The sequence below is a fragment of the Myotis lucifugus genome, unplaced genomic scaffold (assembly GCF_000147115.1).
Source record: "Myotis lucifugus unplaced genomic scaffold, Myoluc2.0 scaffold_31, whole genome shotgun sequence".
Taxonomy (NCBI): Eukaryota; Metazoa; Chordata; class Mammalia; order Chiroptera; family Vespertilionidae; genus Myotis; species Myotis lucifugus.
Window position 1 is genome coordinate 7,215,410 of NW_005871079.1, and position 23,646 is coordinate 7,239,055.

Here is a 23,646-nt window from a genome sequence, read left to right on the forward strand (position 1 = left end):
CCTGAAGGAATATCCCTGTCACCTATTCTGAAGTCCCAGGCAGTTTATGATTTAGAAGTGTTGCTCTAGAGCAGTGCTACTCAGTGAGGTCTGTAGGCTGCTGCAGGTCTGTGAACTATTTTTTAAAGGTGGGCGATATGATAAGGAGCTTGTGCCAGACTATAAGTCAATATACTACTTCATCAAGAATGTCTTTATTAAGAAAAGAAAAAGAATTAAAAAACCCACCTAACTGAATTAAACAATAGTTTATTTAATTCCAGTACAAGCCCATTATCTTCTTGTCAATGGATAACAATTTGGGGATTGACTGCTTTCAGTAGCACTGCAATAGAGGTTTATTAGGGTTGTTTTTATAAATTAGGAATAGACTGAAGTCAAAGTTAGTAAAATAAAGGGAAATGTAACCCAAAAAATAAAGGTAAGTTTAAAGACAAGTTAGGTTAAAGGTATGATTCAGTTCAAGGTGGTGGGGACATGTGCAAAATAGTCAAGGCAGTTTACACAGATTCTGCAAGTAGGAAGCTGTAAGAGACAGTACAGTTTGCTTTGGTTAATGCAAAACTCCTTTAAGTTCTTCTAGTACTTCTGAATTCTAAATAGCTTGCCTTAAACAATTTTTGTTTTTCATTTTGCCATCTACTCAGTGGAAAGCACATATTTCTATAGGTCTCACACAACTGTTATTATGTAGTCTTAAATTGCAAGCTTTGAAATTCAGCCTGACTTCCCCTCCACTTCTCTTCTTCTCCCCCCGCTCCCCCCAGCCTTATAGTCTTTACTTTTTTACTACTATATATAAAATTTACTGCATCCAGGGCAAGTATCTGTTTGCCAAGAAAAGAGGAAGAGAGATTCTTTGCCAGTAACAAAACATAAATACTGACAATGTCTTTTCTGGGTCACAGTTCAAGAAAGTGGAGAAATAGCAAATTTTCTGGGACTTGGCCTATGACCTCACTTCTCTTTCCAATCAGTCCGGAGGCACTGACCTACTGTCCTCTGTTGTTACTGTGCCAGTGAGTCTGCTCCCCCACCTCCCACCCCAGGGATGTCTTCTTAATTGAGAGACAGGAAGAGCCCTAAGTTTGAATCGATACGTAACAATACAGCTACTCAACTTGTAGCACTATCTAATCTCAGTTCTTAGAACACAACTACTTACTTTAAGGCAGTGGTTCTCAACCTTCTGGCCCTTTAAATACAGTTCCTCATGTTGTGACCCAATCATAAAATTATTTTCGTTGCTACTTCATAACTGTAATGTTGCTACTGTTATGAATCGTAATGTAAATATCTGATATGCAGGATGGTCTTAGGTGACCCCTGTGAAAGGGTCGTTCGACTGCCAAAGGGGTCGCGACCCACAGGTTGAGAACCGCTGGTTTAGAGTATGGTTCAGCTGGATTAGTAATTAGGGTCATCATGGGAATTGACTTCACAGTTGTATTGTTCACAATATGTGGTGTGCTTTCCAGATTGTTTTATCACTTGAATCTGGATTTTTCCCTTGCCTTTCCATTACTGTCCCCCAAAGCAAACCTTGAAACAAGCCTTGTGACTTCCTATTTTAATGAACAGTAGCACCATATCCAGGCTTTACACATTGGAATCATGGACTTCTTACTTTCATTGTTGCTTGTCTCCCTGTGCAGCATGTCTCCTTTCCTCACCATCGTTCCACCAGACTCTTATTATGCCTGGATTGCTGTGCTGGCCTCCGGCTGATCACTGCATCTGCAGCCTTTGCCCTCTCTGCTCCTTTATCTGGGCTGCAGAAGCTCAGGGTACACTCCTCTATCTATTCACATTGGGTTGTTATTTGGGAGCCCTCTCTACTCCTGGAAATCCAGCCAATATCTCCAACATGCCTCTGCTCTTCTCTGCTCCTTTTACCCATTACATAGGTGATCTTGTCCATGCTGCTAAGTAGATGGCTCACCAAATTTTTTCTATAGCCTGGATGTCTCTTCTGAGACCATTGTATATAACTGAGAATTCATGGGTACTTAAACTCAGCATGTCCTAAAAAGACATCCTCCTGCACAAGCCTGCTCTTGGTCCAGTGATCTCTATCTCAGGAAATGCCAGCAGCATCCACCCAATTTCTCAAGCCAGAAATCCAGAGGCAGGTGAGGATTGCTTTTCCCTCTCACTCTTTAGCTGCACACAGGCCATCATCTGGTTTCTTGGAATGTACTCCCAGTTACTCCTCCATTTGTTTACTTCTCTTCAGCTGTCTGATCATGGTGAGTTAACACTTGACACTTTCTTGGTTTGATCTATAAAATGGGACAGCAGTAATCCTCTTAAAATTGTTCTGAGTTTAAGGAGCTTTCTATGAATTTTAGGATGATGGTGATGATGGCGACGATGATGACTAGCACCCTTAGACACCATAATTAAGATGACTCTCATCATGAGTAATGCTCTCATCGCCTACCTGGTCTAACCTTGGTGGAGATAATCCTGGTACACTAGGCTCTGCTGGATCTGCTTTTCCATCCTCATTCTGTGCCGCCCATTCCCTTTCACTTGGTCCCATGTGTCCAATTTGAATGAATTTGGACAACTTGTCCATTCACTTTTTGGAATGTTTTCCCCTTTCCCTGCTCTTCTTTGTCTAGCAGACTCACTCCACCATCAGTTACTCAGGGAAACAGTCCCCTGTTAAGCATTTAAAACTACCCTACATTTTACTTAAATGTCTGTCTCATTTGCTAGATTATGAGCTCTATAAATCTTTCTTGTTCACCTACTCTTTTTCTCAGACTGTTATACTGGCCTGACAGTATTGTAGACAACTGCTGAAAACCGGAATTGATATGGGTTACATGTTGCTCTCTCCCCAAAGCCACTGTAATGACTTCAGCCAGAAGGGGTTTCTGCCATCCTCACACTTGCGTTTCTAGGGCTCCTCTGTGTACCACCTTGATGCCACATGGTGTCTGTTACTGTGCTTATTTCCATTTGTTCTTCTGGTTCACTCGATTATAAACACTTCAAGGCCCAGATCAATTGGGCATTCACTGCTATTTCTACCATAGCTGCTAGCTTAGGGTAAGAGTGAATGAATGAGCCGATATCTGAAAGCATCTTGTTGAATTTCCTAAGTCTGTGGTGTTATGGGAATTCATAATGTTTCTATTTTGAAATTATCTTTCATCCTCCATCTTTCCTCTTTTGGTATGTTTTGTGGTTATAAATCTTTTCTGTCCTTCCACAGCCACTTAGATATAATCAGTGGCAAGAAAGGGGTGTGCAGGGCAGAAATGCACTGGAGTGTCTTAACCTCCTGTCTGGTATTTATCACAGCTTTCCTAGGAATTGTCCTTGATAGGTCCTTGCTGCCTTCCAAATAAAGTTCAAGCTCTTTAGCGTGGCATTCAAGACCTTCCACAGTCTGACCCCAGTGAACCCTTTCTGTCCTTATTTTCCACTTGGTTTTTTATTGCATGCATCCTGTGCTCTGGCTTAATGGTTTTCAATCTTGGCCTGTACATTAGAATCACCCCGGGAGCTTTAAAATAAAATACTGGCAGGTGGGTTCTACCCTCTGAGAGTGTGAGTTCATTGGTCTGGGGTGAAGCCTGGGTGTTGGTGTTTGTGAAAGATCCACTTGTAATGCTAGTGTAAAGCCAGGGCTGGAAACCATTGACTGACTCAGTGTTGCCCACAAAATATAATCTCCTCTAAGAGCTTTGAGAAGAAAGGATTTTATAGTCAAAGAAGTTTGATTAGGACTGCATTTTATGTACTCCTTTCTAGAGATTTATAACATTATCAAGTAAGAGGCGCTGAGATGTTCAACAAGAAAGAAACCGGTTTAACCTCTGTGAAGTAATCTGATCAGAGAGCTCTTTATGTATGTGATACCTGTTAATGACATCTGCTAAACTTAGTCTAGAATCTGCTTTGGGCCATGCTGTACCCAGCCACATTAGCTTTTAAGTCACTTTTTTATTTGTCTTTCCTTGATTGTATCTAAACTGTACCACCCCCTGCCTCAGGCTTCTTTCTCAGCATTTTTCAGCATCTGTAATTCTTCTTTACATACTTATATGTTTGCTTCTGTCTCCCGCTCTGTGATGTGAACTCCATGACAGCAGGAACTTATTTGTCTTGTTCACCCTTGTGTCTCCATTCATCCCCTAAAATAGGCCTCATAGATAGTAGGTGCTTAATAAATATTTGAATGAACAGAAAGCAATACCTTCATGTTTTTGGCTTTTACTAATGTACATATGTTTAAATATTTTAAACTGCCTGCACAATTTAATTAAAAGCTTGAAATACATTTTTAAAAGTAATAGGAATACAGGAGCAAATATAGATGATAGTAGTTTTCTATACCTTTAATTTTCTCAACCTGCCTACTAAAGTATTAAAACAAAGAAAACAAGGAAAAATAGATATGAGCCTGATTGTAGAGAGAATGCTATTACTTTTCTGATTAGAGAGAGTTCTTGGTCTATGGCAGTGATAGTGTACCTTTTGAGCTCGGCGTGTCAGCATTTTGAAAAACCCTAACTTAACTCTGGTGCCGTGTCACATATAGAAATTTTTTGATATTTGCAACCATAGTAAAACAAAGATGTATATTTTTGATATTTATTTTATATATTTAAATGCCATTTAACAAAGAAAAATCAACCAAAAAAATGAGTTCACGTGTCAACTCTGACACGCGTGTCATAGGTTCGCCATCACTGGTCTATGGGATGGGAGTTATTTTTTCTCTTTTAATTTTTTAACCAGAGTACCAGGGGTCACACCTATATGAGACATTATAAGAGTTTAGGTGAGGAATCAGTGAGCAATAGTGGGCTTTTGTGTAGGACACCCAGTATCAATGACAAAAAATAAAAACAGGCAAGGAATTAGTAGGTTCTAAGTAAAAACTTCTAATTATTACTACAGTGAGAGTATTTCAACACGTTTGTCAGGGCCAGTGGGTAGGGTCTTTGTGTACCCGAATCCATACTTGGAATCCCATTCATGTGGAGCTGCAGCATTCCTGGGCTTTGTTTGGAAGGAATTCTCATGGCATGTTCTCTCTAGACGTCCTCATGCTATAGTTGTGTCCCTGGCTTCCTACACCTGTTTCTGACTCTCCAGGTGCTGAGTGTATCCGGAACCACTCTTTTATTTCCTGTGACACCAGGGATGTTGGTGCCTGGGTAGGGCCTTTTTTTGGGCTCTTGGATTCATCCCCCTGGTTCACTCTGGAGATAGCATTGTGGAGATTATTGTGACTCAGCACACAAGGTGCCCATCCATTGTGCTGTCTTAACGGTTACCCTAATTCCAGTGAATCAAGTGATGGCAGTCTGGTGTGAGTTATTTCAGGAGGGAGGTTAAGTGGCATCTCCTTTATTGCATTTCTAAAATAGTCTTTTAAAACATGTCCTGCAAAGGTTTCAGAATGGAACTTTAATCATTTACTTATCAGTGAGGAATTGTCTTAAATGAATTAGTATTTCCTTTGGGGGTCCACTATGATCACTTACTATTTTTGAGTTGCTTGGCATCCTAAATGCCAGAAAAGGTGTGTGTGAGGAAGGTTAACAAACCAAATCAGACTCTAAAGCAGGTCTTGCTCTAACTTTCCCAATTTCAGCATGCTTGCAAAGATTTCAGGAGCTTGCAACCTAACCTGAGCTGCAGTTACTTCTGTTCATTCAATTAGTGTTATTGAGTGTCTTCTACATACCAGGCAATTCTTTGGAACCTTGCTTCCTGGGGTGTGGTCTGTGGACCCCACAGCATAATGTCACCTTAGGGTTGTTAGAAGTATCTCAGGTCCCACTCCAGGCTGGATTTGAACAAGATTCCCATGTGATTAGTGTGCACATTGAAGTTGTTGAAGTACTACTCTTTAGTTCATGAGAACAAAAACATGTTAGCTAATTTCAGATGATTATAAATGCTGTGAAGAAAAGACTGTAATAGGCAGAGTGAGTGGGATGAGTGGGAGAAGGAGTCATAGAGGAGGGGTGGGTAAGGTTATGTCTGAGGAGGTGTCCTGTGGGCTAAGACTTAAATGATGAGTTGGGACTAGCCCTGGGAAGAGAAGGGGAAGCAGGTCAGACGAGGGACCCTCCTTCATCCTTGCCGTGCTTTGTCCACACCTGTCTTTTTTGATGCCGGGGTCACACCTTTGCTTCTCCCCCTTTGTGCTCTATCTGCGGAGTCACTTGTCTGCTGTGCCTGGACCTGGTTGGTAATGTATTATTTGGCAAGTGCAAACAGCAGAAGAGCAACACTTTCGTTTTAGTAAGAGCTGGCTATTTATCATGGGAAGAACATAATCCAAGGGGATGGAAGGGTAACTTGGCAGTGATGGCTTCAGAGAGTTGAAATTATATATACTTGGGAGGAGGAAGGGCAATAGAGGCTAGAATAGAAAGGACAAGAGGAAAGGAAGTGTTGAGGGGTTTGGATATTGATGAAGTTTTGTTGAGAAATGGAGATAAATAAGAAAAAAAAGAGACAAAGTCTTTGGCCTCACCTGTGGGTGAGAAATACAGCATATTTCTCAGTGTATAGAAGGTGTCTTATTGTTTCCCTGGTTATAGCTATCCTTGATGAGAACTTGGTAAGAAGCTAGTGTTTTTCTTTTTGGTTTTATTCTAGTATCCAAAGTTCCTTTGTCTTTTAGGAATTTTATCACATACATTTTATTCATATACATCATGTGGGGGAAAAACACAGTGAATGATCTTCACCGATGATGGACACAGGAATATTTGTCCCCTCCACTATGGTTAATTATCATAATGCTTAATCGTGCATCAGCATTCGAAGGCTCCTATACATTTATGTCAGTAGGAAATAGTAGGGGGAAAAGAGAAAGAGAGAGCAGGAGATTCAGATTCAGAGAGAGAGAGGTTCTGAGATAGAGGGAGAGAAGAAGAGACATCAAAAAGTAGCTGGTAGTGCTTGCTGGCCCAGGAGTACTGAGTAAATGAGCATTTGCACAACTTGGGTGTGGGTGTTTTAGTACAGAATAATCTGGGTCTGTGACCAAACCCACCTTGCTCCCTGAAGGCTGAAGTTAAGCTCATCAGAGAAAAACATTTTCTTTCCCTACTCCTGACATCCCACTTTTCTCTCCCACCTTTTTTCCATTTTCCCTGCCCCACCTCTGTGGTAGAGCTGAGTATAACAGTGATTACATTGGTTACAGTGTTATTTAGACTTGAGAACTGAAATGATTTGACCTTTTAGGAGTAACTGGATATCATCACAGTGATCATCAATCATTCTCAGCCTTGATACTATATCACTCTTAACATTTGAAACAGTATTTAACAACAATAACCAGAGCCCAGAAGATGTAGGTAAAATAATAGTCAAATACGGGTATCTGGGATTTCCCTTAAAGGCCTTTTAAAAAGCTTAAGGGGTGAGAGATAGGGGCCCTTTTTTCTAACAATTGCAAAAATGCTTTAGTAAAATACTACTTCACCTTTGAGGACAGATGGGAATAGTTTCACGAAATGCAGGTATATTGTGATAACTCTCTGGGAAAGACATTGTCCTGCATATCCCTACTGTAGCACTCCTATGTCTTAGGACAAACAAATGGAGTACTTCAGTGTGTGCAGTTAGCTGAACTGTGCACACGTAGCACACAGGAAAATCGCATATATATGAGTTCAAAACACAAAGAAGATTGCTTTAGTTAAACTTCTGGGGTTGGGGTAAAAAAAGGGTTGAACATTGGCACTTTCAGTTCTAAATGAGCACTCCTTAGTACCACTTTCTTCTTAGTACTAAGGAGAAATATACTTGGTAAAAAAAAGTGTTGGTAGTTTGAATCAGTCCTTTAGGGAACTGATAGATGTCCTATTAAATTGATTGTTAATATGTTATTACTTCATTTTATTGCTTTATTAGTAATATAAAGTAATCACTTGAAGTATGCTGACAATACTTTTGATCTAAATCTCTAAGCCTTATTCCAGTCTTGCTTTTAAAACAAAATGAAACAAAAAACACATACAATTTGTGTTATCCATTACATGTTCTTAGATCTTTTGTAAAGTTGAATTTTGATAAGATAAAATCTGAGTTGTCAGTGTAGAGCAGTGGTTCTCAACATGTGGGTCGCCTAACTGTGGTCAGCAAACCGCGGCTCGCGAGCCACATGCGGCTCTTTGGCCCTTTGAGTGTGGCTCTTCCACAAAATACCATGTGCGGGCACGCATGTACAGTGCGATTGAAACTTCGTGGCCCATGCGCAGAAGTTGGTATTTTGTGGAAGAGCCACACTCAAGGGGCCAAAGAGCCGCACGTGGCTCGCGAGCCACGGTTTTCCTAGCCACAGTTTGCCGACCACTGGAAGACCATCGGAAAACACATATATAATTACATATTGCTTTAGTGATTAATCACTATGCTTTAATTATGTTCAATTTGTAACAATGAAAATACATCCTGCATATCAGATATTTACATTACGATTCATAACAGTAGCAAAATTACAGTTATGAAGTAGCAACGAAAATAATTTTATGGTTGGGGGTCACCACAACATGAGGAACTGTATTAAAGGGTCGCGGCATTAGGAAGGTTGAGAACCACTGGTGTAGAGCAATAGTACTACTTGAATATTTTCATTATAGTTAGTATGGATTTTTATTAAGTTGGGAATAATTTCTCATTAGTTCTCTGATTTCTTTTTTTTTTAATCTAGAGGCAGGCAAAATCAGTTCCAAAAGTTGTAGTGTTTCTCAGAAAATTTGGAGTAGGTTGATGAACAAATCGAGATAATTTTCTGATTGAATTAAAATTATAGTCTTTGATTCTGTAGTGGTAAAGGGAGGGTGAAGGAGAGAATTGCAAGATTTATTTGTACTTATTCCAAAACAGATTTCAGACAGAATAAGAAGGAATTATTCTTCACTTAAAAAAAAAAGTGTTTATACATAGTGGGTATTATGTTCTTGATAAGCACATAATAAAATAAATAGATTCATCTTCGGAAAAAAATTTTGGCAAAGAAACTGCTGTAGAAAACATTAGTCATGAGATGTTATTAAAGAATGTTTTTCTGAAACTATAATTGTTTAGATATTTTTTGTTCTTTTTAAATTTTTTTCTGGTTGGCTGCTAAAATGGTTTTCTAATGTTTTGTTATTCTGTTTTATTTCAATAATATGTAATAGTGTTTTTCCTATTTCAATGAGAGGCTAAAAATTCTAAGAAAAATTTTAAAATGATTGATTTTGATATGACTCTTTGGTTACTAAAATAAAGTCATCTGTACTTTCTCTCAAGTTTATTATGTGGTTAAAATAAAATTTGTTTAATTTTTTTTAAAGGATATTATGTAGGTGGAAATAATATAAATAAAATTTAGATTTATTGTATTAGAACTATTTGAGAGGTTGCAATTCAATTTAAGCATAGGCTTAACCAGTTTTTTGTCTTACTTAAATGACTAATGTAATTTGTTATATATGATAAAGAAAATATGTTTTTGATACTGTGTGCTTTAGTATTTGTTGCTTTGTAATCTAGTGATTGAATCGTGGCATTCTTTTCAATGCATGGCATTGCTTTTCCATGTTGCATGGTAGTTAATAATTTTCAATGATTCTTGAGTTGGAGTGTGAAGATGAAAGGGATAAAAGGTTCTTAGCATTTTTCTGTTTCATTACTGACTGGTTATGCTACTAGTCCACTGGCCATCACCACTTTGGAGTTAGCTTGTCAGCATTCATGTGCCAGATATGGAGTGCATAGATAAAGGATTTTCATAGCATGCCTTTTTTAAAGTTAACTTTTTTCTAAAATATTTAGCTCAAACTTTTTTTAAAATTAGAGATGGTTATCAATTTTATTGCCTCTTTATTGGAGGGATGGAATAAAGCTGGGAAATTATAGAAGAAAGAAATAGAATGATAGTTGAGGGTGGGAGAATATGTGCAACTAGTTTTTTTTTAATGAATATTTTGATGGATAGAGGAAGACATAATAGAAGTGTCAAAAATTGTTAATGTATTTGACAAACTATGGCTGCAAAAACAATCTTTTTGTTATATATTGACATGAACAATTGTTCTTTTATTGGGGCCGTTAATGCTATTTTGGTATGTCATGGGCAACTGAAGGCAATAGTTAGCGGTGTCTATAAAGCATCGAATACCATGATAACATCCAGTAACCCTAACAGCAGTATTTCAGAATCTCTGCCTGTTTAAATGGGCTATCTGTGAATGTACTTGCTCAGGGATGCATGAGCCACATCACCTATAAATTTGATTGGAAGCTACAGTGCTGGCCTAGGCTGATGGATAGCAGATTAGAACCCTGATTAACCATGTGATTCGAAGACTGGGAATATATTGTCTAAGCAAGATTCATCAGATGCAATCAGAATTTCAAGTGGTCAGATGAAATTCAAATGTGTATTGTGGCTTTTTCTCCCCTAGTGCTTTTCCTCCTAGGTTGCCTATTTTCCCCCTCTCCTTCCCCAAAGCTGAAAAATACTTCTTTGATGAATCTGCTCCTTACCCTAAAGCTAGCTGTCTGTTATTCATCAGAAAGCAGGTCGCAGTTCAGTGAGCAGAAGAAAAGATTTTAATAGAAGCTATGCCAAGGGCTGTAATGCATCATTTTAGGGCCCTAATTACATTACAATGACAAATATCAATGGTGACAACAGCAATAACCTACATCCCTTAATGGCTGTGCTGGAAAAGGAGTTTGGACCTCACGCCATTAGATTAGACTCAGTTTCAAAACATAGGCCATTAGAAGTGTGTGTCCGCAGTATTATTGGCTGATCACTGAAGCCCAGTGGAAAGGCCTGTAAATAAATGATGCCTCCCTAAAGCTGGATCCTATGGGACAAAAGAAGCAAAATTAGATGACCATGGAAGCAGCAGTGTTTCCGAGGCAACTTTAGCTTTCAAAGTGAAGAATGACTGGCTTAATTTTATGAAATCACACACACACATCCCACCCCCCTGCTGCCAATTAGCCTGACCATGAAAATCCATTGGCATGACAACTTAAAGAAATTAAGAAGTCTTTTAAACAAAAGGAGGCCTTTAAAGAAAATGTTTGGGAGGTCGCCCCCTCTGCTTTTTCTGTTAGGTGTGCATGTAAACATATATGAACCAATAAAACGACTTTTCTACATTTTTAAAGAAAATACAGACTTTTTTCCATATTTGTTTAGACTTGAAATAGCCTAGGTCCAAAGTTAAAGAAGCCAGATAAATACCTCTTGGTCTTTGTTTTGCCAGCTAAGTTTCCTTAGAGTAGTTTTTATTGCCTATAGGCAAACTAAAGAACTCAGTTTTCTTATGTGCCCACACATTTTTCAACTCTCCTAGCAAGGGACTATTTTATTTATGTAAACAACATAATGAGGAAAATATGCTTGGCAGATGGTTCTAAGCATTAGAATCATCAGTTTGGTCTGCCCCAAAGTGTCTCATTATCTTTTATTCTCTCTCCCTCCACCTCTTGCTACAGAAAGCTTAACAACCAAATGCCTTTGAGACACTGTGCTTTTAGTCTGGTGAATGCTACTCTCTTTTCTCAGCTCACACTGGAATTTCACCCCATAACCACTGTGGTATGTTCGTCCAGGTGGAGAGTGGTTTGGTGATTCCCATTGCAGCTTTTCATGGTGGTTTAAGCATTCTTAAAGGATAGCTAAATGCTCCATGGGGCAAGTGCCATAAATTAAATCAGGTCAGCACAGTTGGGTCCTTATTCACTGCTGCTTGTTGGTGCTAGGTTTTTGTCCATCCTGTTAGGAATGCAGAATTGGAATGGAAAATTTAGGTTTGGAACTTGGTGAATTTGTGTTTTCTCCTGGCTGGCAAAGTTTGTAAGGTGCTGGCATTTAAAAGATGCTTTGCTATCAAGTCAAGGGTTGCTGATGAGAGAAGGAAACCTAGAATGCACAAGGCGTGTCGCTATCATTCTGGTAATGACTTAGTAAGAAAGAGAGCATTTTGTTCTTTTAAAAAATGAGGAACTGACCCTGATGGAATTTATTTTAAGAATGCTTGAAAAATAGTAATTGCTTTATGTTATCTGCCTTTCAGTACTCCTCTCCTTTTGCCCACCTCATCAGTAAAATATAAGCTATTTTATTTGTATGTATATAAAAGAAATGTGTTTACCTGTCACATGCCAAAGTCTATAAGGAGCCATCTATAATAATAAAAGCATAATATGCTAATTAGACTGGACAGCTGAACGACTTTCTGGATGTCATTCCGGACATCCAGACAAAGCCTCGGCAGCAGGGGCCGAGGCAGAGGCGGTTAGGGACTATGAGGCAGGCAAGCAGTTAGGGGCGATCAGGGAGGCAGGCATGCGAGTGGTTAGGGGTAATCAGGCAGGCAGGCAGAGTGGTTAGGGGTAATCAGGCAGGCAGGTGAGCAGTTAGGAGCCAGCGGTCCCAGATTGCAAGAGGGATGTCCGACTGCCGGATTGGGCCTAAACTGTCAGTCGGACATCCCCCAAGGGTCCCCGGATTGCGAGAGGGTGCAAGCTGGGCTGAGGGGACCCCCCCCCCCCCCCCGCTGTGCAAGAATTTCCTGCACCGGGCCTCTAGTCTGATAATACAAATTTACAAATTAAGATGAACATTGGTGAAGCTTTGAGTAGTGTTTTAAAGAAAACATAGTGGCGACCTTCCTTTCTTTCCTCCCTCCCTCCCTCCCTCCCTCCCTCCCTCCCTCCCTCCCTCCCTCCTTCAAACTTACTGCAGCATCCTATTTTTGTAAAATGTGTATACTTACAAAAATTATTAGAGAAAAATCTGTTATCTGACATTATTGGGACTTTTACAGATATATAGTGCTATGATTAGTTCCCAAGGTTAGTTTCCATATACACACAAATTGCTTGTATAGGAAGATTTTTAGCATGTTCTAAACCTCTTCACACAGAAAATCTTGGTTAATACACTTGGGAATTTTTATGGTTAAAGAAAACATGCCATTTTTCAACAATTTATTGCTAAGGATATGAATTAATCAACTTTTGGGGGTTGGTTGGGTGCTATTTTTGGGGAGAGGTTGGGGACTTAATTATAAAATCCCAGTGAGTACTAATTGAGAGAAGTTGAGATATAGAGAAGAATGTATATTTATTATCTAAATTCTAAAAACTTGGGTTTTTATGAAAAACCACATCAGATTGAATAAGGGTCCTGTTGAAGCTTTTGAAACTGATTTCCAGTTATGAAAATTAAATTTTTTTATGTTGTCCTGGTTCTTGAAGGTTGACTTTTTAAGATGAATTCTGGTTAATAAATTGTGCTATTAATGTGGCACTGTTGTCACTGCTGCCCTTTAGTGGGCTAGCTGATGAGTGTTTTCCTCTTCCTTATGAAGTATACCAGCCAGAATATAAAGTGTGTATTAATATCATCTTGTTAATATTTTGGGAATTTGTAACCAGCTGACTGTTCTCTTCATTGCTTTCCTTTCCTTTTTTTTGTTTTTGTTTTTGTTTTTTTACAGGCAGAGATTGTCAAGAGGCTGAATGCTATCTGTGCACAAGTCATTCCTTTCCTGTCCCAAGAGGTAAGGCAGTTGGTTTCAGGCACTGGGCTAGAAGGTGCCGTTTTAGTGGTTTTGCAGAAGGGGGATTGTGGGACTGACTCTTTGCCCTTGTCGGCCTCTTGGTGTTTGTATTACACATTTCTAAGGTACAGTGTTCGTATTCCAACTTCTACACCTTACATACATTTAGTGGAAAATAATTGTGTTTATATAATGGAATGTTTGTAATATGCGAAGGAAAATTCAGTTGTTAAAATATCTGCTGTCATTGGACAATGTAGTGTTACTCAGAATTGTGACTGTTTGTCTTAATGGCATCTAATAGGGTAGTTTAAAAAATTTCCCAGAAGACAAAAGCTTGTTCTACACTTGTGTCACTGGGCAGTGAGTTGTCAGAAGAGGTATCAAATAGAAACTACTTTATGTAGTAAACACAAACTAATGTAACTTTTGTGTAGCTGCTCTTAAAAAGTTACTATTGTTACCTCATGAAGTCTTTGTATTGCCTGTGCATTTGAGAAAAGATGCAAGATGGGCTCAGTGGACTCACTGCTCTGAACGCCATGGACTTCATGCGTTGCCAAGGCCAGGGGGGCATGCAGCTCTCTCGCTCTCTCTTGCTCACCACCTGTCCACAGATGTACATATGCTGGAATGAGGAGGTGTATTTCTAGTGCACGGTGGCTTCCATGTGGCTTTTTTTTGTTGTTGTTCATTTGCTTGGTTGCTTTGGGTAGTTAGAAATTTAGGTGAGCATGCTGGAAAGGGATACTTTTTGATTTTTGTATTACTGAATCCTTCATTGCTCAGGGAAGATAAGCTGTGAGAAGAAGCTAACTAATGAAATATCTGCATGTCCTGCAGTCACAGAGTTATGTGTTGTAGGATAGAAAGCACTGAGCGACTTTCCTCCTACCCTTCTGTTCTTTTAAGTGTGTCTGTCCCTGCTTTGAAGGAGAGTGGTTTGTCGCCTGCCTATCAGTGGGCACGATCTGCTGATGTTAGTGTGCAGAGGGTATTTGCGATGCATGTATGTTACAGAGATGTGGATTCTCTGTGACTTCTTATTTGGTCTGAACTGGGTTAGACTTGAGTAACCATGGCTACCTTTCATTGGGTATATATCCCTTTTTGGTGCTCATATTCACAAATCCTGGACATAAGTTAAAATCCTGAATTCAAATGTTCTTCTGGATCACAAACAGTAAAGGGTGTTTTGTATTTCTCCCCCTTTAGCTGTTACCACAGAACCACCACCCACTGTATCTCCATTTACCTATTTCCACTCGGGATTTGCTTGTAACTAGATTAGATGGGGTGGTGAAGGAGAGTCAAGGGCCTGTAGGCATTCCTTTAGGAAGCCTGGGTGCCCTTTGCCCACTCCAGACCAGTGTGTGTTTCTTCTGACTTGAAGCAGCTCTGCTTTATGGAGAATGGGAAGAATGCATAACCCACAGAGCTGTAACCAGGCTGAGGTGACACAACCCAAGGCAGAAGAAGTTTGAATTATCCCTGAGGTGGTATTAGACCTCTGCAGGCACAGACCTCTATATAATCACTAGACAGTTTCTTCCCATGGCATTACTGCAGGATCTGTGGTGTTATATTTAGAAGTGGAAGGAGGTCTTGGGGATGTTGGTGGAGCTGATTTACCAGTAGGTGGTTTTCCCACATGAGTTATGTTGTTTGTGTAAGCAGGTCCAGTAGGAGCAAAATGTGTAATGGTAGTGTTGCTGAGCAAGACTGGACTGGAATTAATTGGCTGAGAAGTTGTACCCTGTAGAGGAAAGCCATGGGGGCGATACTGGCAGCTCCTTTTATGCGTGAGGTGCGAGAGTAGGCATCATAATCTCATCACTTACTGTTTATTTCCCCACTACCTTTGACATTTCTTGGTTGAAATGCTTGATTCATGTGTAATGAATGACCTATGTCATGGTTTTTAAATTCTAATTCTGTGTATATCTTTTCTTCTGCTTACTTTGGATTAATTGGCTCATCTTTTTTTAGTTTCTTAAGGTGTGTTTATATCTTCTCATGTGTGGGCCACAGACATGTTTGTTCCTGACCAATCCAGTCCTCTCTGATGTTTTGTGTCTGAACATTGCCCACCTTCTTTCCCCTTCTGGGCATTCTGTGAGCATCAGACTCCTTGCCTTTACCCTGAGGCCAGATGGACGGTAATGTGGAGGGAGGCGAGGAGGCAGGTTATTAGAGGAAGATGAATTCTATTTCCTGTCTCTTCAGAGGCATGGAAAATCACTCTTGCATGGCTGCGAGCCTCACTGGTGCCAGGACTGAAGGCTCTTAATCTGATCTTTTAACACCAGCTCTCTGTGTGACAGTCTCACTGCCAAAACGGCAGCTGCGGTATTAGAATTTATTTTAAAATGTTTTTATTTTAAAATTAAATGATTGCATTTAGAGAAAAGAAAAAAAAAACACCTTCCCTAAAGGACTAGTACATGAGGTATAGGACAGTGGTTGGAGAGATTTTTTTTTTTCCAATTTGATAGGAACAAGAGGCAAATTTACATACATTTAGGTAAAGTCTGTTTTTAAGTTAGCCCCCATGAGTTGATTAATGTACTTGCTTAATGCTGTGTCTAGTGTACCACATTTTCTGAAATGAAAAAACACACACACACATAGTACTGAATGAAACTATTAAATTTAGTTTTAACTGCAAGACCTTATTTTAGAAATAAGTTGTATAAGTGTAGATCAAAAGTACTTGAAGGATCTTGGCCAGTGTGATTCAGTGGTTAGAGTGACAGTCTGTGGACACAAGGGTCTCCATTCCCAGTCAAGGGCATGTACCTGAGTTGTGTGAGGGAGGCACCAGTCAATGTGTGATGTGTCTTTTTCACATCAGTGTTTATCTCCCCTCCCCCCCCCCCCACCTCTCCCTCTCTTCCTCCTTTCTACTCTCTCTGAAAATCAGTGGAAAAAATATCCTTAGATGAAGATTAACACAACAAAAAAAGTTCTTGAAGTGTATGGATATAATACAAAGAAAATTAATTTTCTATTAGATTTCACTAAAACATTTTGAAAATTTAAAAAATTATAGTCAATATATATTTTAATGATGTGCTTGTTTACTTACATACAACTACTTCCAAAGTCCAGGCATTAAAAAAAGATATTGCCAACTCTTGTCATTAAAGTAACTATCAGTTATAGTTCTTAGAATTTTATAGGATTCCTAATATCAGAATTTAGAGAAAGCTTGTGTGTCTGTACCCATCTAAAGCTGGGTTTCCCCCCCCCCCTTTCTTTTGGCTTTTAGGAATGGGTAAAGGCTAATCTATAGTCCGCTGCCCTCAAATTTCTTCTTTAAAAGGCAAACCTCAAAGTAGTAAGTGGGAAGCTCTTCTCTATCCCACTTTGGGTCTTATTTGCAGGGAAGAAACTAAAAATAATCAGCTCCCCAGTTGGCAGTTCCATAGCAAGAAATGCCAGGATGATGACAGTCAGATCTGGGCCAAGTCTTGGCCTCCCTATTATAAATTGAGTGGCTTTCTATAACCGAGTTAAGCTGGGTGACCTTTAGCAAGTGATTTGCCTCTCTAAGCCTCAGTTTCCTCATCTGTGTGATGAGGTTAATAATAGCATGGAACACACAGTCACTTTGGGGATTACTTGGATTATGTACATGAAATTTAGCACATAGTAAGCACCTCCTGATGTTTACTACTAGCATCGGTACTAGCTACAGCAGCAGTGAAGTGCTAGATTTCCTTGTGAGAGGACCTGGAGTCAGCCCTCCCGCCTCCTTGTAGTCATTGCTTTTTGGGAAATTGTGAATTTGTTATCTTCCTCTCTAATGTCCTTCTGGTAAAGGAAAAAAAGTGTAAATTAAAACCAAACCCGTGGCTGACACTAGCTGAAAATCTTAGTGAGGCATTAGGTAGCCTCCAAAGTGATTCTCTTCTAGCTCTAAAAATTAATTTTCCCATTTAGCAAACAACTGTCTCTCCCCAGTCAGCAAGCAAAGGTCCCTCCATAAGATGACAGCTCTTCAGGGTGCTCAACCAGTAGCACTCACCTCAGAAGAAATCGTGGTTTTGAATGGGGCCTGTGTTTTACCCACAAAGTTATACAGAAAAATAAACTTCTCAATCCCATTGAGATCTGGCTGTTTTCAAAATATACCTGATGGCTTAGCTTAAGTTGGTTTTGGTTTTACAAGTAGATTATGTGGATGGAGTCTTTATTTCATCAGCGATTTCAGGATATAGCTTTTGTAGACCCTTAGACATTAGGGCCCTGAGCAAAGTTGGAGGATGCCAGTAAGTAGACTTGCCACCAGTGTCCCCCTCCTTCTTTCCCAAGAACATATCTTTAAGGAATTCCTAATGTAGATTGAAAAAGTATAGGCACTTGTTACACCCTGGCAGCAAGGTGCAATGTTTCTGCTAATTTGGAATCAGACCAACTCTGCCTCTTACTGGCTTTGTGTTGGGAAAGTTGATCTATCTGAGCCTTAGTATTCCTGTAGAATGGTGGGAATAACCCCATCTTAATAATGTATATCGCATGTACTGAAATGTAAAGCACTTGGGATAGTAAAGGCCAGTATTGTTTTGTTTTCCTTTTACTGGGAAATGGATTCTATCCAGGTTATTTTGAGTCCCAAGACATTTGGAGAGGAAGGACTTATAAACGCTGGGAAGAGTTTATGGTAGTATTTCAGAATGCTGGCTGGCAGCGTTCCTGTGAAGGTAGGTCGGCCTTGCAGCTTTAGGGGCTGCTTTTAGCAGCTGGCGGGTAGCTCCACACAGATTATCTTTCAGAAGGGGGGGGGGTACTTTGTTTTTTGGTGAAGCAGTAAGTACCGTCTTAACCTGTTAGATTAAGCATTAAATTAGGCAGTAGCTGAGGACCTGATTTGGAGGACAGTTGTGTTTTTTGAACTCTTCTTTTCCTAGATTATAAAATTGTTTACTTTTGAGACAAGCAGGGTATGGTTCATGGTGATCAACAGATGTTCCTAAGACCTTTGAGAGCTTCAAACCCCTGATAGGCTGTAGGTGAAAATTTATTATGTTATAGTTGGAAATCTTCTCTCCTCACTGCTCCTCTAACAAGGAACAGAGTTCATTGGTAGAGTTATGCTATGTGAGAGGCAGTGTGATAAGATCCTGAGGGTTAGGCACACCTAGAGCCCAATCCCGGCTCAGCCACTTGCTTCCTTTATCATGCTGGGTAAAATACTTCACTTCCTGGGCTGCAGTCTCCTCATCCATGTAATGGGAAACCTATACTATTGGGTTGTTTTATATGGATTCGTGACACTGTAAAGAACCTACCTGGATATTTGGCTGCTTTATTATCAAAGGAATAATAGTTTAGTTAAGATAAAAGCTGTTTTTTCTCACAGAACAGTTTGCATAGAAACAGCTGTAGCTAATTTGGTGACTTAAGCGAGTTTCTGAAAAATACATCTCTTCCCTGAGTTAAGAAGATTTTCAACTATAATGTAATAAATTTTCACCAACAGCCTCTGGTGTTCTTCTTGTATTACCATCATCACTAGTAGCATCATATCCTGCCCCAGCCAGAGGAAGGAGAAGACAGAGCATATGCCATTTTTTTTAATGGTATGATGTTGAAGATGTTCATATTTTTGCTCACTTCGCAATGAACAATGCCTAATTACCTGCCCACAGTTAGCTGCAAGGAAGACTTGGAAATGTAGGCTGAGTGGCCGTTAGGCTCACCTAAACCTCATACTAATATAAGAGAAGGAATATCAGGGGACAATTAGCGGTTTCTTCTAGACATCATGCTGCATATAAAATAAAAGTAGTGGCCATTGTTATTACTGCCATTGTTGGTATGAAGGGAAGTCATATGAGCCAGTGGCGTGTCTTTATATGAAAACTCTAGCTCTGACTTTATAATTAGTACAACTTGTATTTTAATCTATCACATAAAATATAAACACATATGTCTTGTTATAGAATATAGAAGTCTCCTCCAAAGTATGAATTATAAGGAGGAAAACACCCATCAGGGATTGTTTATCCTTCATACATTCACAGGAGGTGGAAAGGAACCCATATGAACAGTTATGGGCCCTCTAGGCTGTCTAGGTCTACATCAAGGGTGGGGAACCTTTTTTCTGCCAAGGGCCATTTGGATATTTATAACATTATTGGTGGGCCATGCAAAATTATCACCTTAAAAGTTAGCCTGTGATATTTGATCAAACATTTAATTGACTCACCCCTAATGCCTCGTCACGGCCAGACCAAATGATTTTGAGGGCCTTAGCCCACGGGCTGGACAGTTCCCCACCCTGTTCTAGATTCACAGCTTATGTTTATGCCTGTATTTTTCAAAGTACAAAGACTCTTGAAGAGCCCTTAATTGAAGGGTGGGATGTAGCAGAGCATACATAGGCCTGCCCTATTTTGTAGTAGACTGGCTGGAAGGAAAATGCTAATTGAATTGAGAAGTTATGTTAAGAAAGTCTCTTCTGGTGCGTGGAACATTTTGCAAGTCTTTAACTTAGAACTTTCTCCTCACATATCTCAGACATCAGGCATATTCTTGTGAATATGTATTGCCTTTGATCTGGAGAGAATGGGATTAAAATTTTTTGCAGTCTCCCCCCCCCCAAAAAAAAATATGGAGGATATTTTGGATTAATCACTGTTTTGTTTTGTGGAATTATAAGACAGCTCAGAAAAATGAGCTCAGGTTGGTTGTTTTGCAGCATCAGACTTGATCCATTTTACTGGTCTCAGGCCTCAAACCATTTCCAGACCCCAGCCTAAAGTAACTTGAAATGTGTGTACTGTATGGAGAGAGCAAGAGACCATAAAAGCAGTTCCTTATGACCAGTGGCTTTCTAATTCCCATTTATTAAACCCCTGGTCATCGTTACCTTTGGAGAAATAGCATTCATCTTTAACCTTGTTTTCAGCAGAATGTTACAACTTGTTTCCGTGCCAAGGAGAATAGATATCCCTCACCTCCCCCACTTCTCTGTAAATCCATAGCTAAGTTTCTTGGTGATTGAGTTACTTAAGTGGAAGGAGGGCTGCTTAGAGGCTGGTGGGGGAGCGCTGTAGCAGAGTCCTGGTGGGGCCCACCTTTTGGCCTGGTTTTACCAGAAAGCGGCTATTTTTCCTTGCATCTGTAAATATTGATTTAACAAATGAAATAAAGAACTCAAATTAGCCCTAGCCCAGTGGTCGGCAAACTCATTAGTCAACAGAGCCAAATATCAACAGTACAACGATTGAAATTTCTTTTGAGAGCCAAATTTTTTAAACTTAAACTATATAGGTAGGTACATTGTTATTAACTTAATTAGGGTACTCCTAAAGCTTAGGAAGAGCCACATTCAAGGGGCAAAAGAGCCGCATGTGGCTCGCGAGCCGCAGTTTGCCGACCACGGCCCTAGCCAGTTTGGATCAGTGGATAGAGCGTCGGCCTGACCAAAGGGTCCTGGGTTCGATTCGGGTCAAGAGCAAGTACCTAGTTGCAGGCTTCTCCCCGCCCCAGGCCCTGGTTGGGGGGTGTGCTTGGGAGGCAACCAATCGATGTGTTTCTTTCACATTGATATTTCTCTCTCTCTTTTCCTCTCTCTTCTACTCTTTCTAAAAATTAATGGAAAAATATCCTTGGGTAAGGATAAAAAAATGGAAATCATTCTTCTGACCACATTTAACAATACTTCTATGATCATTAGAAGTTTTGGAATGTAAAAGGAAAATTAGAAGTGAACATTTTAAGCTTTCTTTTTTTATTCTTATATTTACCTAGGGAAAGAGAACATCCCAACTTGAATGCTTTCTGGTGCAAATTTAACTTAACCCCAAATTTGGGATTTATTTCCCTGTTAGCTTTTCTAGTGAGTAGTACCAAGTAGTTAAGAGTTTTGCTTCAGAATTCTGTAGATTTATTTGGGTGCTCTACATTACACCTAAATAGTAGAAAATAATACAGAATTACATAATAATGATAATATGCATTTATATAAATTCTAATTCCAATAGGCTAGAGTAACTAGTCAAATGAAATGATACATGAATTTCTATATAAGACATGCCATTGATTTGATCCTTTTAATTTGATGTAAAATATACCCTTTCTACATTATGAGATATGGGTGTATCTTAAATGCTACTTATTTGGCATCTGGGTTAATTTAAAATGGTGCTGAATTACTCTGAACCACATTTTGCATGTATGGAATAATTGTAAAATGGAAGTTGAAAAATGTGATCAGCCACTTTCATATTGAGCCTCAGGGAGGAAATGAACAAAATACAGTGGTTACATGCACTGGTGGCAGTGTTCTCGCTTCATAATGGCACCAGGTTAACTCCTCTTACTGCTTGTTAACTTTGTAAGGAAATCAATGACTTGTGATAACATGGTTTGATGTAGGAGAGGCTGGCTGAAATCACCAGAGATCTCCTGATAAGTATGCAGTGACACCGGGAAGACCATTCTTCAGAAGTCATTCATTAAGTATCAGCAGCCTTCACAGTGTCATCTGCTTCCCAGTCAGGGTCATTTTTGTCAGTGTTGAGTGTTGGTTAATGTGTCATGACAGTTCTGTATATCTAAGGAATGCCTGGAAATGACTAAGTACACCTAGATTGGGGCTTCAGGGGATTTGGTACAGTTTTCTGATTCTTGCATAGGATAACCTTTCATTTAAAATCCGCCCCCCCCTCCCCCCCCCATACTGAATGAGGCATCAGAGAGCATAATCCTGTCCCATGTTCCCTGGTTGACTAATTGGCTTATTGTATGTGATTATGGTGGCAATTGGATGTTTGGTGAAATCCTTATAGTGACATGATGGCCTATTTGCCCTCCGTAAGTGAAAGATGATTCTCAGGAGGGATTTCAGTGTAGGCCTCCTTCCAAAGAGCAGTGCCAATCCTTATTTGTGTGTCTAAAAAAAATTAACATATATTTGAGAAACTGACTCATGTCTTTGACTTTCAGTTAGGTAGTGATTAGTTTATTACTAAAGCTAAGCTTTAAAATACTTTAAGTAGGGCAGCATTGTCTAATATAGTAGCCATAGCCACATGTGGCTATTTAGATTTACATTAAAATTAATTAAATAAAGTTAAAAATTGAGTTCCCCAGCCCCAGTGCCACAGTTGCACTGCTCTGTGCCCACTCATATGTGGCTAGGGGTTATATTAGCACAGACCTAGGACAATTTCAGCACTGCAGAAAGTTCTCTTGGAAGCACAGACTTGTAGAGCTTATTGGACATATCAGTGAAGAATGCCCTGTCTCTGTGTGAGTGAGGGTGGAGAAGGCAGGGCCAAACCCAAATCCCACAGTGTGCTGAGAGCTTTAATTCCAAAATTCCAGAGCCGAAATTGTTTATAAAGCTTTGCATGCATACTCAGAGAAGACCTGCACTTTACCAGGTATTTGCTAAATTAATCATGGTGGGGTTGTTTGTTTCGTAACACCTAATTGGGACTAACATTTTTTAGAATACCATTTAGGAAAGGCTCACTTGAGTTTTGGTTAAGTTTAAAGCTTATTTGTGTCAATAAACTTGGTAGAGTTTCTGAAAAAAGGCTTGGTAGGATTTCAGCCTGACTTACTGCAGATGGAGTGACACTTTTCACTCAGATTTGATCTGCTCAGCTGTACCTGAAGTATTGTGTTTAGTTGCATTGAGCAAAACCAGAGGAGTAGCCAGAAGAATGAGAGGCCCAGAGCCAATGACCTGGGGATGTTCAACCTGGAATACAGAAAATTGAAAACACACATTATTCCATTTTCAAATACTCAAAGTGCACTCCAATGGAGGAGAATTTAGAGGCAAAAGACTGGGTCCAGTGGGAAGAAGTTGTCTACTTCAATTTCTACTCAGTATTAGAGTCCATTATCCCCAAAGGGAAAAAGCTTATCCATGAAGTAGTGCATTCCCTTTCAAAGGATGTGATCTAGCAGAGACAGCCTAACTACCTGTTGGATATAGTAATGGCCTTTGGCCTGTTGTTGGTAAGGCAGTGCCACCATCCCAATCCCCTCAACCCAGGCAGCATTTGGAAATATGTAAGCATTTGGAAATATGGAGAGATTTGTTGGTTGGTTGGTT

The 23,646-nt window shown here is 39.7% G+C and overlaps 1 protein-coding gene across 8 annotated transcripts in view; it reads left to right on the forward strand.

Annotated features, from left to right (window-relative positions):
* Positions 1 to 23,646, forward strand: part of TLE4 (transducin like enhancer of split 4) — a 147,569-nt gene that overhangs the window by 20,428 nt on the left and 103,495 nt on the right. For 6 of the 8 annotated variants that reach the window (XM_014454135.2, XM_023752406.1, XM_023752407.1 and 3 more), the window contains exon 5: positions 13,503 to 13,565. The exons of the other annotated variants lie outside the window; for them this stretch is intronic. In XM_014454135.2, the coding sequence (XP_014309621.1) occupies positions 13,503 to 13,565 (63 nt within the window). The remainder of the gene's footprint in view (positions 1 to 13,502; positions 13,566 to 23,646) is intronic. 8 annotated transcript variants of the gene reach the window in all.